This window comes from Lepidochelys kempii, chromosome 2 (assembly GCF_965140285.1).
Source record: "Lepidochelys kempii isolate rLepKem1 chromosome 2, rLepKem1.hap1, whole genome shotgun sequence".
NCBI classification, from domain to species: Eukaryota; Metazoa; Chordata; order Testudines; family Cheloniidae; genus Lepidochelys; species Lepidochelys kempii.
Genome location: NC_136381.1, coordinates 233,575,737 through 233,592,152, shown reverse-complemented (window position 1 = coordinate 233,592,152; position 16,416 = coordinate 233,575,737). Strand labels below are relative to the sequence as shown.

Genomic DNA, 16,416 nt, shown 5'->3' with positions numbered 1-16,416 from the left:
CAGATGAATTTTTTTAAAAAACCCTCAAAAGTTTTCTTGCCTGCATTAATAGCTTGTTTTATTGAATGTTCAAAAGCAATAATTCAGTAGAATAAGAAGTTACTCACCTTGTGCAGTAATGATGGTTCTTTAAGATGTGTCCCCCTATGGGTGCTCCACTGTAGGTGTGCTTGCGTCCCTGTACTGCAGATCGGAGAACTTCAGCAGCAGTGTCCACTAGGCCCACACATCCGCTGTCTCTCCTCATGCCCTGCCACAAGGCTAGCCAGTGCATGTGGGCTAACTCCCCCCTCACTTCCTTCTCTACCTCAGAATCATTAGGAAGGCCAAAAAAGAACTTGACGAACAGCTAGCCAAAGGCTCAAAAAGTAATGGCAAAAAAAAATTTAAGTACATCAGAAGCAGGAAGACTGCTAAATAACAAGTGGGGTCACTGGATAATCAAAATGTTAAAGGAGCACTCAAGGGGGATAAGGCCATTGTGGAGAAACTAAATGAATTCTTTGCATTGGTCTTCACAGCTAAGGATGTGAGGGATAGTCCCAAACCTGAGCCATTCTTGTTAGGAGACAAATCTGAGGAATTGTCCCAAATAGAGGTGTCATTAAAGGAGGTTTTGGAACAAATTGATAAAACTAAACAGTAATAAGTCACCATGAGTTCTGAGGAACTCAATTGTAAAATTGCAGAACTACTAATTGTGGTATGTAAATCATTTAAAGCAGCTTCTGTATCAGATACCTGGAAGTTAGCTAATTTGATGCCAATTTTTTGAAAAGTCTCAAGAGGCAATCCTGGCAATCACAGGCTAGTAAGCCTGACTTCAGCACCAGGCAAATTGGTTGAAACTATAGTAAATAACAGAATTATCAGACACATAGATGAACATAATTTGTTTGGAAAGAGTCAACATGGTTTTTGAAAAGGGAAATCGTGCCTCACCAATTCACTAGAATTCTTTGAGGAGGTCAAGAAGCATGTAGACCAGGGTAAACCAGTGGGTATAGTGCACTTAGATTTTCAGAAAGCCTTTAACAAGGTCCCTCACGAAAGGCTCTTAAGCAAAGTAAATTGTCATGAGATAAAATGGAAGGTCTTCCCCTGGATCAGTAACTGGTTAAAAGATAGGAAACAAAGGGTAGGAATAAATTATTCGAGAGAGGTAAATAGTGATGTCCTCCTGGGATCTGTATTGGGACCACTGCTGTTCAACATACTCATAAATGATCTGGAAAAAGGGGTAAACAGTGAGGTGGCAAAATTTCAGATGATATAAAACTACTCAAGACAGTTAAGTCCAAAGCAGTCTGCGAAGAGTTACAAAGGGATCTCACAAAATTGGGTGACTGAGGAAAGTTAAATATTTCTTTACTTAATGCACAGTCAACCTGTGGAACTCTTTGCCAGAGAATGTTGTGAAGGCCAAGACACTAACAGGATTCAAAAAAGAACTAGATAGGTCCATCATTGGCTATTAGCCAGGATTGGCAGGGTTGGTGTTCCAAGCTCCTATTGCCAGAAGCTGGGAATGGGTGACTGAGCAACAAAATGGCAGATGACATTCTATATTGATAAATGCAAAGTAATGCACCTTGAAAAACATAATCCCAACTATAAATATATAATGATGAGGTCTAAATTAGCTGTCACCACTCAAGAAAGAAATCTTGGAATCATTGTGGATAGTTCTCTGAAAACATCCACTCAATATGCAGCGGCAGTCAATAAAGCTAACAATGTTGGGAATCATTAGGAAAGGGACAGATAAGAAGATAGAAAATATATTGCCTCTATATAAATCCATGGTATGCCCACATCTTGAACACTGCGTGCAGATGTGGTTGCCTCATCTCAAAAAAGATATATTGGAATTGGAAAAGGTTCAGAAAAGGGCAACAAAAATTATTAGGAGTATTGAACAGTTTCCATATGAGGAGAGATTAATAAGAGACTTTTCAGCTTGCAAAAGAGACGACTAAGGGGGTGGAGAGAGAGATATGACAGAGGTCTATAAAATCAGAAGTGGTGTGGAGAAAGTAAATAAGGTAGTGTTATTTACTCCTTTTCATAACACAAGTGTCACCAAACAAAATTAATAGGTAGCAGATTTAAAACAAACAAAAGGAAGTATTTCTTCACACAATGTACAGTCCACCTCTGGAACTATTTGCCAGATGATATTATGAAGGCCAAGACACTAACAGGGTTCAAAAAAAGAACTAGATAGCTCAAGGAGGACAGGTCCATCAATGGCTATTAACCAGGATGGTGTCCCTACCTCTGTTGCCGGAAGCTGGGAATGGGCAACAGGGGATGGATCACTTGATGATTACCTGTTCTGTTCATTCCTTCTAAAGCACCTGGCACTGGCCACTGTCAGAAGACAGGATACTGGGTTAGATGGACCTTTGGTCTGACCAAATATGGCCATTCATATGCTCTTATGTTCATTGAGAACAGTCCCTGAAGAGGGACGGGGAAGTAAGTAGAGGAGAGAGTAAGGAGGTAAGGAGTAGCCATTGCAAACAAACAATCTCCAAGACCCATCGGTCTGATCTTACGCATTCCCAGGTGCTGCAGAATGTTGCCAGACAGAATCCAAATTGGTAGATAGTGGTTGTCAGCTGTAGCAGTTGGGGGGAGTGGTCTATCAATGCCTCAACCAACATGTCAAAATTGTTGCTTGGAAGTGTGTGGCTGGGACATGGAAAATTGTGGGCCAGACGGTTTACACCTCAGGAACTTAGTTTTCTTTCCCCATGGCTCGTAGTAGCACTGAGTCAGGTATCAAGAGGTGCATGGCTTATGGTGTAGCTGTGGACTAAATTTCCTCTTTTGTAGATACCCAGTGAGCAGAGAGTGGTCCTAGAATCCTTTAGTGCATGAAGAAAGGCATCCATCTTCTCCGCAAAGGACTTAATGCCTTCGAAGGGAAGGTCTTCAATTGCTGACTGCACTTCTTTTGGGAAGCCTGACAGAGGTAGCCACAATGCACGTTGCATAATCACCACAGTGGAGATGGACCTGGCCATTTCGTCAGCTGCATCGAGGGCAGATTATAGTGTTATCTTGGCCATTCACTATCCGTCTTGAATAATGGCTTTAAATTGGTTGTGGTGCGACTCAGGCAGCTGTTCAATAAAACAGTTCAGTTTCCAACAGCTTACATAGTTGTATTTTGCCGTTAGGGCTTGGTAAATTGGCTATTGGAAAATGTAGCATGGCCAAGGAGTACACTTTCCTCCCAAAAAGATCCAAATGCTTCTAGTCCCCATCAGAGGGAGTGGACCTCATCTGGTGTTGATGGCTATGAGAATTAACAGAATCCACTACGATGGAGTTGTGTGGAAGGTGGAAGAAGAGGAATTCTGTCTCCCTTGCTGGGACATAACATTTTTTTATTCGCCTGTTTGCAGGTAGGTGCTACCAATGCTGGAGTCTGTCATTTGATTTGCAGGATCCAGGAGAGCCTCATTAATAGGGAGGGCAATTTTTGAGGACAACGATGAATGGAGTATGTCAAGGAGTTTGTGGTGGGTGTTCTTGACTTCTAGCAGTATCTTAAGAGTGTCTGTCACTCTCTTCGCTAGGCAAAAGTCATCAGCCAGAGATGGTGGGGGAGGCATAACGGCCTCATCTGGGCAGGAAGAGGAGGATAGGGTCACCTCTTCCTCCACGCTGCCCTTCTGTTCCTCCACGATTTCTTTTGGAGGTTCCAAAGCTCCGGATGCCGCAGCCAAAGGGGTGCATCTCAAGGGTTTTCCAGTAGGCCTAGAAACCAGAGAGGCATGGGAGCAATATGCAGCCCAAGGGTCTCAGTATGGTCACTGGGGCAGTGGCGGTGCCCATGGTTGACCGTACCAAGGTGACAGCGGTGGGGCCATCTGAGGCTATACTCAAGAGCCCTGTTGGTATTGGGCACCACAGGGAGCCTGGGAGGAGCACTGCAATACTGCCTCCTCTGCTTTGCTGTCCAAGTACACACTTGAGAGTGGGGGAGCATGGCAGGGCAGCAGGGAAGACACCTGTGCCATACAGATACTCGAGGCAGAGGTCCCTGTACGAAGGAGACTCTGCTACACCAGATACGCAGAGATCCCTTGAGTGCCAGAATTCCGGCAGTACCAATCAACTTGGTGCCACTGGCAATACCAAGGAGGATGGAGATATTGCCCACACCAAATGCTCTGGTGCTGATAGGGCATCCATGACAATGCCAATGGAGTATCAAATATTGGCAATGTCTTCTTAGAGGAGTGCTTACTCCTATCCTTGTCCCTCAGTGCCGTTGACTCAGTGCCTGTGCCCATCGGGTCTGTAGGCACATGAACAGCACTTGCCGCTATAGATCTTCTTGAACCTTGCATACCAGGCTGGGATTGACTCAGTGCTGACGGTACCAACTGCACTGGAGATAGTTTACAGCCAGCTTGCAGCTCGCTGTGGGAACTACCCACTCTCTTTTTCGATGACTTATGAGAGGGTACATCAGCTGGTTTCTTCAACCCACAGCCCTTTGGATGTTATGGGCTGTGGGAAAGACTCATGTCTGCCAGATGACTCTTGGCGCGGGTCCAGAGAGCCGTCTCCATTAAGATAATCTTGTGTCTCAGCTTGCTGTCCTTAAGAGACCTGGGCCTGAGTTTCTGGCAGAGATCACATTTTTGTGAATGTGACCTTCCCCGAGGCAGCGTATGCACTGGGATAATCTGCAACTGGGATAGTCTCTTTGAAGGAGAGGCACTTCTTGAAGCCTGGTGAACCAGGCATACTTGGTTGGGGGAAAAGTCCCCAATGAGAAAAAGCAGGAACGAAAATCTTTTTTATTTTCACTGAAAAAAATGAAGGAAACTACAACTTACAAGTAAGTACTAGGAGACTAACTTAGCTATAGAAATATAAAGCAAAAGTAATGATCTTAAGGGACTGCAAAGAGCTCTGACTCTAGCCAGAGGCGGTTGAGAAGGCACTGAGGGGGGTTAGCCCCCACGCGCTGGCTAGCCTCATGGTGGGGCACAAGGAGAGAGAGCACATATATGGGCCTAACAGACACTGCTACTGAAGTCCTCTGATCAACAGTGCAGGAACACGAGCACCCCTATAGTGGAGCACCCTCAGGGACACTACTCAAAGTTATAAAAACCAAATTTGCTTTTCACCATTTGCACTGTTGATTTATTTTCTGTACAGCAGCCAATTTGGACACTGAAAACAGAGTTAGTTTCATTTTCTGTTTCTTTTTCATTAGCACAATAATGCAATGTTTTGGTTGCAAATGCTGCAAGGAAATGTTTAAATCCAAACGAATACTTCACACTTTTCATCACATTAAAAAAAATCAAAAGCTTTTCTACTAATATTAGGTACTTAGTCGAGTTTGATTTTTTTTTTTTAAACATACACAACCTCAGCAAATGTGCGCCCCAAAGTACTCAAGACAGTATCTCTTTTAATCAGGTTTGACTAATTTAAGTTTGACACAAATATACTTCCAGGTTGGTTCAAGTTTTTGATAAAAAACAGTTACATATCTGTTCTGGAACTACTGTTGTTTGAGATTTGTTGCATGTGTCCATTCCACTTCAAGTGTCTGTGCAACAGTGCCAGGAGAATTATTTTTCCACATAACGGTACCACAGGGAGGCATATGCACCCTCCGCACTCTCATGCTGCCAGCCAAGAGTGTAAAAGGAGCAGAACCATCCTCATCCCCTTCAGTTCCTTCACACCGAAAGACAAAATTTGACGAAACTCCGATGTAGAGAGGAGGCAGTTGAGCATGCAACAGACATGTGCAACACATCCTGAAGAACAGTAAGCAGGTATGCATCCTGAAGAACAGTAAGCGACTGCGTGTCCATTCCACTTTACGTTACTCACAAACAGTCCCAAATGGGGACAAGTATCAGAGTCTATCGAAACAAAGGCTATAGCACTACTCTCCCAAATTTAGCATCATCTCCAGAGGCATGGAAGATGGCATAAAGGGCGATGAACATATGAACAGAAGACCTGGTGGCATCCCTAAAAATGTCAATAGTGGGAACATGACTCAGGAAAGATGCTGAAGCAGCTTGAGCTCTTGTAGAGTCTGCTAAAACTCTTTGGGGTAGTAGAACTTTAGCAATAAAATAGCACAACTGAATGGAGGAGGAAATTCAGTAAAATATCCTCAGAGATAAAAGGCTTCTTCATTCTATCGGCAACAGACACAAATAGTTATGGGCATGATTGCAACTCCTTAGTCCTGTCTAGATAAAATGCCAACATTCTAAGGACAGCCAAAGAATGAACTTTCTCCTCATCTTTGTGAGGGTGGGGTTTCAGAAAGAAGGTTGGCAAGAATATAGTCTGATTTATGTAAAAATTGGAGGCCACGTGGGTAAGAAATTTGGAGTATGGATGCAAACCCACTTTGTCTCTGTCAAAGACAGCATAAGGAGGGTCATCCGTAAAAGCCTGAAGCTTCACAGCTCTCCTGGCTGAAGCAACAGCTACTAAGAATGCTATCTTAATCAAGAGAGCAAAGATGGCATATGTAGTTATAGTTTCAAAGGGACCCCACATGAACAACGAAAGAACCAAATTTAAATCCTAAAATGATACTGGATCTCTAAGAGGAGGGAAGTCTATCCAAACCCTTTCAGCACCAAATAGTCAAATGGGAGGTTGCCCTTCTCCACCTATCTACGTGAGGCTGGAATGCAGAAATGGCAACTAAATGCACTCTCATGGAACTGACTGAAAGACCTGTTCCTTTCAGATGGCGTACCCAATCCAAAATAAATTGAAAATAAGGGCTTACATCCTTCTGCTGGGGAAACAATGAAAACCTATCCTATTCCAGGAAGTAAGTGAATCTGGTGCAGAACTTCCTGTTATTTAAAAGAACATTCTATAACACAGCAAAACAGACTGCTGCTCAAGCAGATATCTACTGAGAACCCAAGCAGTCAGGTGTAGGCTGAAAGGGCTGGGATGTAGAGCCTTGTCGCTGTCCTGCAAAATTAAGTGGAAGAGTTATGGCACCTCAAGTAGAGAGTTTCACACAGTCAGAGAACCAGGACTGATGAGGCCAGGCTGTCACTATCAAAAATCAGAACAGCATGAACTTGTATGAGTTTGCCCAGTACTCTGGGTACCAAAGGTATGGGAGGAAAAGCATAGAGAAGCTTCCCCTGCCATGATAATAGAAAAGCATCCATCATGGACCATGAACTAAGATCTCCTCTTGAACAGAAATGGTGACACTTCCTCTTCAGTTTTGTGGCAAACAGGTTCACTTCTGGCATTCTCCATATCTGGAAAATGCACTTTGTGAATCATGCCTGAAAAACCATTCATGATCTCTGCTGAATGATCTGATGAAATGGTCAGCTAAACAGTTCTCAGATCCGGGGAAGTGAGAAGCCTTGAGATAAATGCTGTTCTGGATGCAGGAGGACCAGAGATTCAATGCTTCTTGGCAAAGGGATACCTATCTGACACATCTGTGACTCAGGTCATGGAGGGAAATGTTGGAACAAAGGGAACTCCAATTCATACATTGTCAAAGACCATCCACCAGTCCCAGGAAGACAGGATAGCTGCAGGTATGTGTCAGCATATCCAGTGGATTGCAAGAGGGATGGTAGACAGACTTCAACCACCTTTGCATGACCCAGAAGTCAAGCATGGCATACTGAGTCATGTATGTGCAAGCTACCACATGGCGCAAAAGTTTCAGGCAATTGCTTACAGTTATACCGAAATACACCTTGAATTATGAGCACAGGTCAAAAATTGCTTGAAACCTGGCCTGAGATAAGTATGCCTTTGCTGATGTCAAATTGAGAGCCACCCCTATAAATTCAATTCTTTCTACCACGAGGACAACTGACTTTTCATGGTTGATTGTCAGGCCCAACACATTTAAGAGGGAAGGCATCTTCTCAATACTGCCCTCCACTTGCTGTCTGGACTGACCCTGGCCTAACTAATCATCCAGATACCGGTACACATGAAATCTTGGCCTTCCTGATGTGTGTTGCCACCACTGCCACACATGTTGTGAATACTCAGGGTCCTGAGGACAGCCCAAAGAGGCAGACTGTGAACTGATAATGAACTGCTTCTACAACAAATCTTAGAAACTTCCTGACTCTGGTGTAAGGTCATATGGAAACATGCATCCTTTACGTCAAGGGCAGAGAACAAATTGTTGTGAGATAGGAAAGGGATAATAGAAGCTAGGATTACAAAACTTTATCTTCTTTATGTAATTGTTGAGATTTTGCAGGTTTAAAGTAGGTCTTAAGCTTCCCTTGGATTTTCGAATGAGAAAATAGCCAGAAGAGTACCCCCTTCCCTGATGCTGAAGAGGCACTTATTCTACTGGCCCAACTGCAATAGAGACTGCACCTCTTGGACTAGTTACAGTTTCGTGAGAGTGGTCCCTGAAAAGGGATGGGGGAACAGAAGTGAATTGCAGGGTATATCTCAGTTCCATCATGCTTACAACAGACAAGTGGGTTTTAATGTGGGATCAAGACCTTAGGAAGTGGGACAAGTGGCTGCCAAAGGGAGGTGAGATCAAATGGAGTGATTTGCTGTCATGGAATCAAGTAGACAGGTTGGAAGAAGTCTGATGGTTGGAGGTAGCAGAAGATGGAGGTGAAGGAGATAGTCTCTTTTTCCGAGACCTTTATCATCTCCTGGATTGATCTGACTGTCTAGTCAGGTAGAAAGAGTACCTCTGTTGGGTCTGAGGATAGAACTGCTTTCTTCTGGGGACTGGAGTGTAATTGCTGAAGGATTTCAAGGTCGCCCTTGAATCCTTAAGAGAATGCAGAGCTTCATCTGTCTTTCTCAGAGAAAAAGCTGGAGCTCTTGAAGGACAAGTCCTCAATCATCCGCCAAACTTCAGAAGGTAAACCTGATGACTGAAGCCAGAAAGCATGACACATGATCACCATTGTTGCCATGACACAAGCAGCCCAATCGGCCTCATCTACAGGCCTACAAAGATATACAAGCAACCAGATTCATTTCAAAGAACTTGAACTCCATCATCATATCTGGCAGCTTGTCAGTACATTTGCAGAGTCCCACACTGAATAATCATAATATGGCAACAAAGTCTAATGGGTCACAATCCTGAACTGTAAACCTTAGCATGAATAAACCTATCCCCCAAATAAGTCTAATTTCTTTGCATCTTTAACTTTGGGAGTTGATTGAAAGTGCCCTTTTCTGGCCTTTTCAATTACTGCCACCACATGATGTAAGAGTCAGAAAAGAAGAATTCTGCTAAAGGATTTTCCAAGGCTCTAATATAGACACAACAATAGGCGAAGCTGCTCTACAAGGACTTGTGGAATACAAAATGTCCACGAGCTTGTGAGGGTAATCCTGGACCAGTTCAACCTGCACTCCCAGGGCAATGGCCACCCTCTTCAACAGACCCTGATCAGTTGCAGATGACTACAAAACCTGAGATTACAACTCTGGCACTATAGCCTCATCCAGAGAACAGAAGGAAGTACTGAGCAGAGGAATCAGTGTGTCCATCTGCTCTGGTGGTAATGAGACCTCCCGCATCAGAGGATCTGAAGCAAGTTGAATAACTTCCACAGATTGCTGGGTACCAATATCAGTACTGGGAATTGTATATCTGTCGGGATCTCGTAGCATGGTGACATGGAGAAGAATCCCTGAAACCAGTAGGAAGTCCTCAGAGATTTCAAAAGAGCCACTGCTGCATTTGATAAGGTACTGGAGCCCAGCCCATAGCAATCTGTCTCTTGACCAGCTACTGTAAGGATCATGGTATTCAGATCTTGATCTACGTACTGAAGAACAAGGTCAACCTCATGACCTGAAATAGAAATCCAACCTGTAGAAACCACTTTAAAGTCAGATGATGAATTGGCATCAGAATGCCAAGGAGGTGCAGTACCAGGCAGAGAAGCCAGTGACGGGACTGAAGAAATGTGGACAGTACCAGTTGTAGAATACAGGGCTTTCCTATGGAAGGTACCATGCCTTTAGTCCAAAATTCCAATGCACCAGAACCAGACAGTGCTGATGACAAGTTCGATATTGAGAGTGCCTGTATATATAGGCATCAAGGTAGATCCTGGAGTTGGCACCTGCATGCCTGGAATAGTAGGAGTTGCAGTCTCATCCTGCATCAGCGGTAAGTCGAGTACTGACAGACAGAAGGTCTCCGATTGTCACAAACTTCTCTGCCACACACTAAGGAGGAAGTCAATGCTGTTGAAGGTCTTGGCAATGATATCCATTTCAATGGTACCACCTCACTGTGACTGCTCTACCATCAGTACCCAACTTCCTTCCATGAGAGTCCCAAGTAGACTTAGCCCACAAAGAGGAAGACTACTTCCGGCCAAAGGAAATACAGGTGCTAGAATTCTCCTGGTGCTTACATGGTACCAGGGACAGAGAATGGTGTCTTCCCTCTTGCTCCCTTCAATACAGGGAAGCCGCTGAGTCAAGCATCACACTCTGGAAAGGAGTTAAATCCAAAACCTCATGTACTGAATGGGTAAGTACCAAGTGAGGACACAGTGCTCCATTAAGATGTGTTGAAGTTGGACCTCCCTCAGATTCTTCATTTGGGTCTTAAACACTCTGCAAATAGGGCACTTATGCCTAATGTGACACTCCCCTAAGCGCTTTGAACAGCTGGAGTGGGCCTGCTGACTAGCATGGACTTACAACCAGAACAGCATTTGAAAGCCAGGGATTTCAGCATGCCCTGTACCAAGCCAAAGCTTGAGAAAAACAAAACGAACAAAAATGAGTATAAAGGAAACTTTTTAAAGGGTACAAACAAACTAATTTACCTAAGCTAAAGAATTTCTCCGGCTCCAGTGCACTGGTGCGCAAACACCTGAAGTGGAATGGACATGTGCAAGCACTCAAGGAACAAAGCTATACAAACCCCATTTTTTTCTTTTCAAACCTCCTTTTTATTGGCCCAGAAATCACAACAGTAGCTTTATATCTCTTTATTTTCCCCATATTATTTCACATTCCCTCCATTTTACAAAAGTTATGTGTCCCCCAAAACCAGCAGAACCTGGAGTTAACCAAGAACATAATTCCAGCCCCTTTGATTAAGTATCATGCTACTTCAAATATCTGTTTACACATCTAATCACGGAATACCAAAAAGCACCGGGATTAGGAAAGGCGATGAATGCCATGAAACAACATATTCTATGTAAAAAAATGTGTTCATTTTAAAAATTGGGCTTTTGGGGTGGGAGAGAAGAGGAACAATGAAAGCTAAAGGAGCTGGAAGTACAAAATATAACTAAGGCCCTTGTCCTGAAAACACTAATTCACATGAGAAACTGAAGGCATGTAAGTAATCCCATTGACTTAATGGAACTATATGCATGGTTGAAGTTATTCATATATAAATGTTTTCAGGAGCAAGCCTTAAGTATTATTTTCATGCTCAACGAAAACTTGAAATTGACTGTTCACTATGAAAACTAAGATACATATGAAAAATGAGCTTGACTGGACTGAAAAAAAGTGTAATTCATTTTAGGCTAGTTAAATAACATTCCACAGATTTGGCAATATATTGCAATTGCACTGTGGACTGGCACACACAAGCAAATGACGACTACTGAAACATAATGCTATGCTGCTTAAAGCAAGAGGATAAAACCAGAGAATTTGCATCTAGACAATATGCAACAGCAGAATAGATGCAGCCTGAATTAATATTTATAGACACAATATAAACTCCAAAACATTTTTCATAATTTGTTGTGGTTTTGAATAAACTGTATATAGTGGTTATCCTTTGATAGTTGAGACAGCTCAAAGTAAAGCTTCAACAAGCTAAACTGGAAGTGGAAAAGAAAGATTACTCACCTTCCAGTAACTGGCTCTTCGAGATCTACGGTCCCTATCTTTATTCCAGTGGGGGTGCACACATTCTCCATGCACTTGAGACCAGAAGAAATTTGCTAGCCCTGACTGTTGGTTCATGCCTGTAGCCACTCTTCTCTCCTCACGCTCCAAACCAAGGGCATAAAGCGTGGTGCGTACCAACTCTTTCTCCAGTGCCCTTCTACTATGAATAACCTAGTATAAGGCTCTACTGCAGAGGGATAGGAGAGTGAGTAATGGAATACAGATAAGGATCACACACCTTGAAGAATCACAGTTACAGGAAGGTAAATAACCTACCTTTCTTCTTCAAGTGATGGGCCTTATATGTGTACTGCACTGGCAGTGATTCACAAGCCATATTCATTGAATCATAGAATAGAATCATAGAATATCAGGGTTGGAAGGGACCCCAGAAGGTCATCTAGTCCAACCCCCTGCTCAAAGCAGGACCAATTCCCAGTTAAATCATCCCAGCCAGGGCTTTGTCAAGCCTGACCTTAAAAACCTCTAAGGAAGGAGATTCTACCACCTCCCTAGGTAACGCATTCCAGTGTTTCACCACCCTCTTAGTGAAAAAGTTTTTCCTAATATCCAATCTAAACCTCCCCCACTGCAACTTGAGACCATTACTCCTCGTTCTGTCATCTGCTACCATTGAGAACAGTCTAGAGCCATCCTCTTTGGAACCCCCTTTCAGGTAGTTGAAAGCAGCTATCAAATCCCCCCTCATTCTTCTCTTCTGCAGGCTAAACAATCCCAGCTCCCTCAGCCTCTCCTCATAACTCATGTGTTCCAGTCCCCTAATCATTTTTGTTGCCCTTCGCTGGACTCTCTCCAATTTATCCACATCCTTCTTGAAGTGTGGGGCCCAAAACTGGACACAGTACTCCAGATGAGGCCTCACCAATGTCGAATAGAGGGGAACGATCACGTCCCTCGATCTGCTCGCTATGCCCCTACTTATACATCCCAAAATGCCATTGGCCTTCTTGGCAACAAGGGCACACTGCTGACTCATATCCAGCTTCTCGTCCACTGTCACCCCTAGGTCCTTTTCTGCAGAACTGCTGCCTAGCCATTCGGTCCCTAGTCTGTAGCTGTGCATTGGGTTCTTCCGTCCTAAGTGCAGGACCCTGCACTTATCCTTATTGAACCTCATCAGATTCCTTTTGGCCCAATCTTCCAATTGGTCTAGGTCCTTCTGTAGCCTATCCCTCCCCTCCAGCGTATCTACCACTCCTCCCAGTTTAGTATCATCCGCAAATTTGCTGAGAGTGCAATCCGCACCATCCTCCAGATCATTTATGAAGATATTGAATAAAACCGGCCCCAGGACCGACCCCTGGGGCACTCCACTTGATACCGGCTGCCAACTAGACATGGAGCCATTGATCACTACCCGTTGAGCCCGACAATTTAGCCAGCTTTCTACCCACCTTATGGTGCATTCATCCAGCCCATACTTCCTTAACTTGCTGACAAGAATACTATGGGAGACCGTGTCAAAAGCTTTGCTAAAGTCAAGAAACAATACATCCACTGCTTTCCCTTCATCCACAGAACCAGTAATCTCATCATAAAAGGCGATTAGATTAGTCAGGCATGACCTTCCCTTGGTGAATCCATGCTGGCTGTTCCTGATCACTTTCCTCTCATGCAAGTGCTTCAGGATTGATTCTTTGAGGACCTGCTCCATGATTTTTCCAGGGACTGAGGTGAGGCTGACTGGCCTGTAGTTCCCAGGATCTTCCTTCTTCCCTTTTTTAAAGATTGGCACTACATTAGCCTTTTTCCAGTCATCCGGGACTTCCCCGGTTCGCCACGAGTTTTCAAAGATAATGGCCAGTGGCTCTGCAATCACAGCCGCCAATTCCTTCAGCACTCTCGGATGCAACTCGTCCGGCCCCATGGACTTGTGCACGTCCAGCTTTTCTAAATAGTCCCTAACCGCCTCTATCTCCACAGAGGGCTGGCCATCTCTTCCGCATTTTGTGATGCCCAGCGCAGCAGTCTGGGAGCTGACCTTGTTAGTGAAAACAGAGGCAAAAAAAGCATTGAGTACATTAGCTTTTTCCACATCCTCTGTCACTAGGTTGCCTCCCTCATTCAGTAAGGGGCCCACACATTCCTTGGCTTTCTTCTTGTTGCCAACATACCTGAAGAAACCCTTCTTGTTACTCTTGACATCTCTGGCTAGCTGCAGCTCCAGGTGCGATTTGGCCCTCCTGATAACATTCCTACATGCCCGAGCAATATTTTTATACTCTTCCCTGGTCATATGTCCAACCTTCCACTTCTTGTAAGCTTCTTTTTTATGTTTAAGATCCGCTAGGATTTCACCATTAAGCCAAGTTGGTCGCCTGCCATATTTACTATTCTTTCGACTCATCGGGATGGTTTGTCCCTGTAACCTCAACAGGGATTCCTTGAAATACAGCCTTTTCCTTGAAATTGAGAAGGAGGGTGCAAGGACCCCTGCTGTACCACCTCTGCCAAAGGATGAGTCAGCAGTAGATGCCTGCATAATGCTCAGGGCATGATGTCTCATGAAAGTCTGAACAGAATCACACATTGTGCCGCTTTACAGATTTCCAGAACAACCTCTTGGAGTGAGGCTAGTGATGCAGCCTGTGCTCTAGTCAAGAGGGCTCTGACCCCTTGCGGGGGTAAGAGGTCTCTGTCAGCTTGTAACAGAGCAGGATGCAACCTGAAATCCATTTGAATAGTCTTTGGGACAAGACTGGTAACAAGAAGGGTTTCTACAGGTATGTTAGCAACAAGGTGGTCAGGGAAAGTGTGGCACCCTTACCGAATGGAGGAGGCAGCATAGTGACAAGTGATGTGGAAAAAGTTGAAGTACTCAATGTTTTTTTTTGCCTCTGTCTTCACAGACAAGGGCCGCTCCCAGACTGCTGCACTGGGAAACACAGTATGGGGAGGAGGTAAGCAGCCCTCAGTGATGAACAGGTTAAGGACTATTTCGAAAAGCTGAATGTGCACAAGTCCATGGGTCCAGATCCAATGGCCATTATCTTTGAAAATTCTTGGCGATCGGGGGAGGTCCTGGATGATTGGAAAAAGGCAAATATAGTGCCCATATTTTAAGAAGGGAAAAAAGAGAACCCGGGAAACTACAGACCGGTCAGTCTCACTTCAGTCCCCGGCAAAATCATGGAGCAGGTCCTCATGGAATCCATTTGAAAGCACTTCGAGGAGAGGAAGGTGATCAGGAACAGTCAACATGGATTCACCAAGGGCAAGTCATGCCTGACCAAGCTGATTGCCTTCTATGATGCGATAACTGGCTCTGTGGTTATGGGGAAAGCGGTGGATGTGATATATCTTGACTTTAGCAAAGCTTTTGATACAGTCTCCCACAGTATTCTTGCCAGCAAGTTAAAGAAGTATGGATTGGATGAATGGACTATAAGGGGGATAGAAAACTGGCTAGATTGTCGGGCTCAATGGGTAGTGATCAACGGCTCCATGTCTAGTTGGCAGTCAGTATGAAGCAGAGTGCCCCAGGGGTCGGTCCTGGGGCCAGTTTTGTTCAACATCTTTATCAATGATCTGGATGATGGGATTAATTGCACCCTCAGCAAGTTCACAGATGACACTAAACTGGGGGGAGAGGCAGATACAATGGAGGGTAGGGATAGGGTCCAGAGTGACCTAGACAAATTGGAGGATTGGGCCAAAAGAAATCTGCTGAGTTTCAACAAGTGCAGAGTCCTGCACTTTGAATGGAAGAATCCCATGCACTACAGGCTGGGGACCAACTGGCTAAGCAGCAGTTCTGCAGAAAAGGACATGGGGATTATAGTGGATGAGAAGCTGGATATGAGCCAGCAGTGTGCCCTCGCTGCCAAGAAGGCCAACGGCATATTGGGCTGTATTAGTAGGAGCATCGCCAGCAGATTGAGGGACGTGATCATTCCCCTCTATTCGGCACTGGTGAGGCCACACCTGGAGTATTGCAACCAGTTTTGGTCCCCACGCTACAGAAGGGATGGGGACAAACTGGAGAGAGTCCAGCGGAAGGCAATGAAAATGATTAAGGGGCTGAGGCACATGACTTACAAGAGAGGCTGAGGGAACTGGGGTTATTTAGTCTGAAGAAGAGACGAGTATGTGGGGATTTGATAGCAGTCTTCAACTACCTGAAGGGGGGTTCCAAAGAGGATGGAGCTAGGCTGTTCTCAGTGGTGGCAGATGACAGAACATGTTGCACTTTCTTGTGGACTCCTTCCTACTGTTGTACAGGATGGATTGAACCACTTCTAAGCATGTCTTTCTAGGTTCCTCGCTTGTTCATATGACAGGCTGTTAGGTGGAGGGATGCCAGATTGGGATGCTTGATCTTGCATTTGTACTAGGGTAATAGGGCCAGGAACAGTTGGATACAGATGCATGGACATGCTGACATCTGGGGAATATTGGGAAACAAATGTCTGGGCCACCTGAAAGCAATCAGGATCACCAACACTCCTCCTTGCTTGA

The 16,416-nt window shown here is 44.5% G+C and overlaps 1 protein-coding gene across 10 annotated transcripts in view; it reads right to left on the bottom strand.

The window, feature by feature from the left end:
* The window catches only part of MLLT10 (MLLT10 histone lysine methyltransferase DOT1L cofactor), a 225,128-nt gene that overhangs the window by 133,805 nt on the left and 74,907 nt on the right, over positions 1–16,416 (bottom strand). Inside the window, exon 1 of one of the 10 annotated variants that reach the window (XM_073334209.2) lies at positions 108–10,663. The exons of the other annotated variants lie outside the window; for them this stretch is intronic. Within the exon in view, the coding sequence (XP_073190310.1) occupies positions 108–274 (167 nt within the window). The 5' untranslated portion in view covers positions 275–10,663. Of the gene's footprint in view, positions 1–107; positions 10,664–16,416 lie in introns of those variants that run through there. 10 annotated transcript variants of the gene reach the window in all.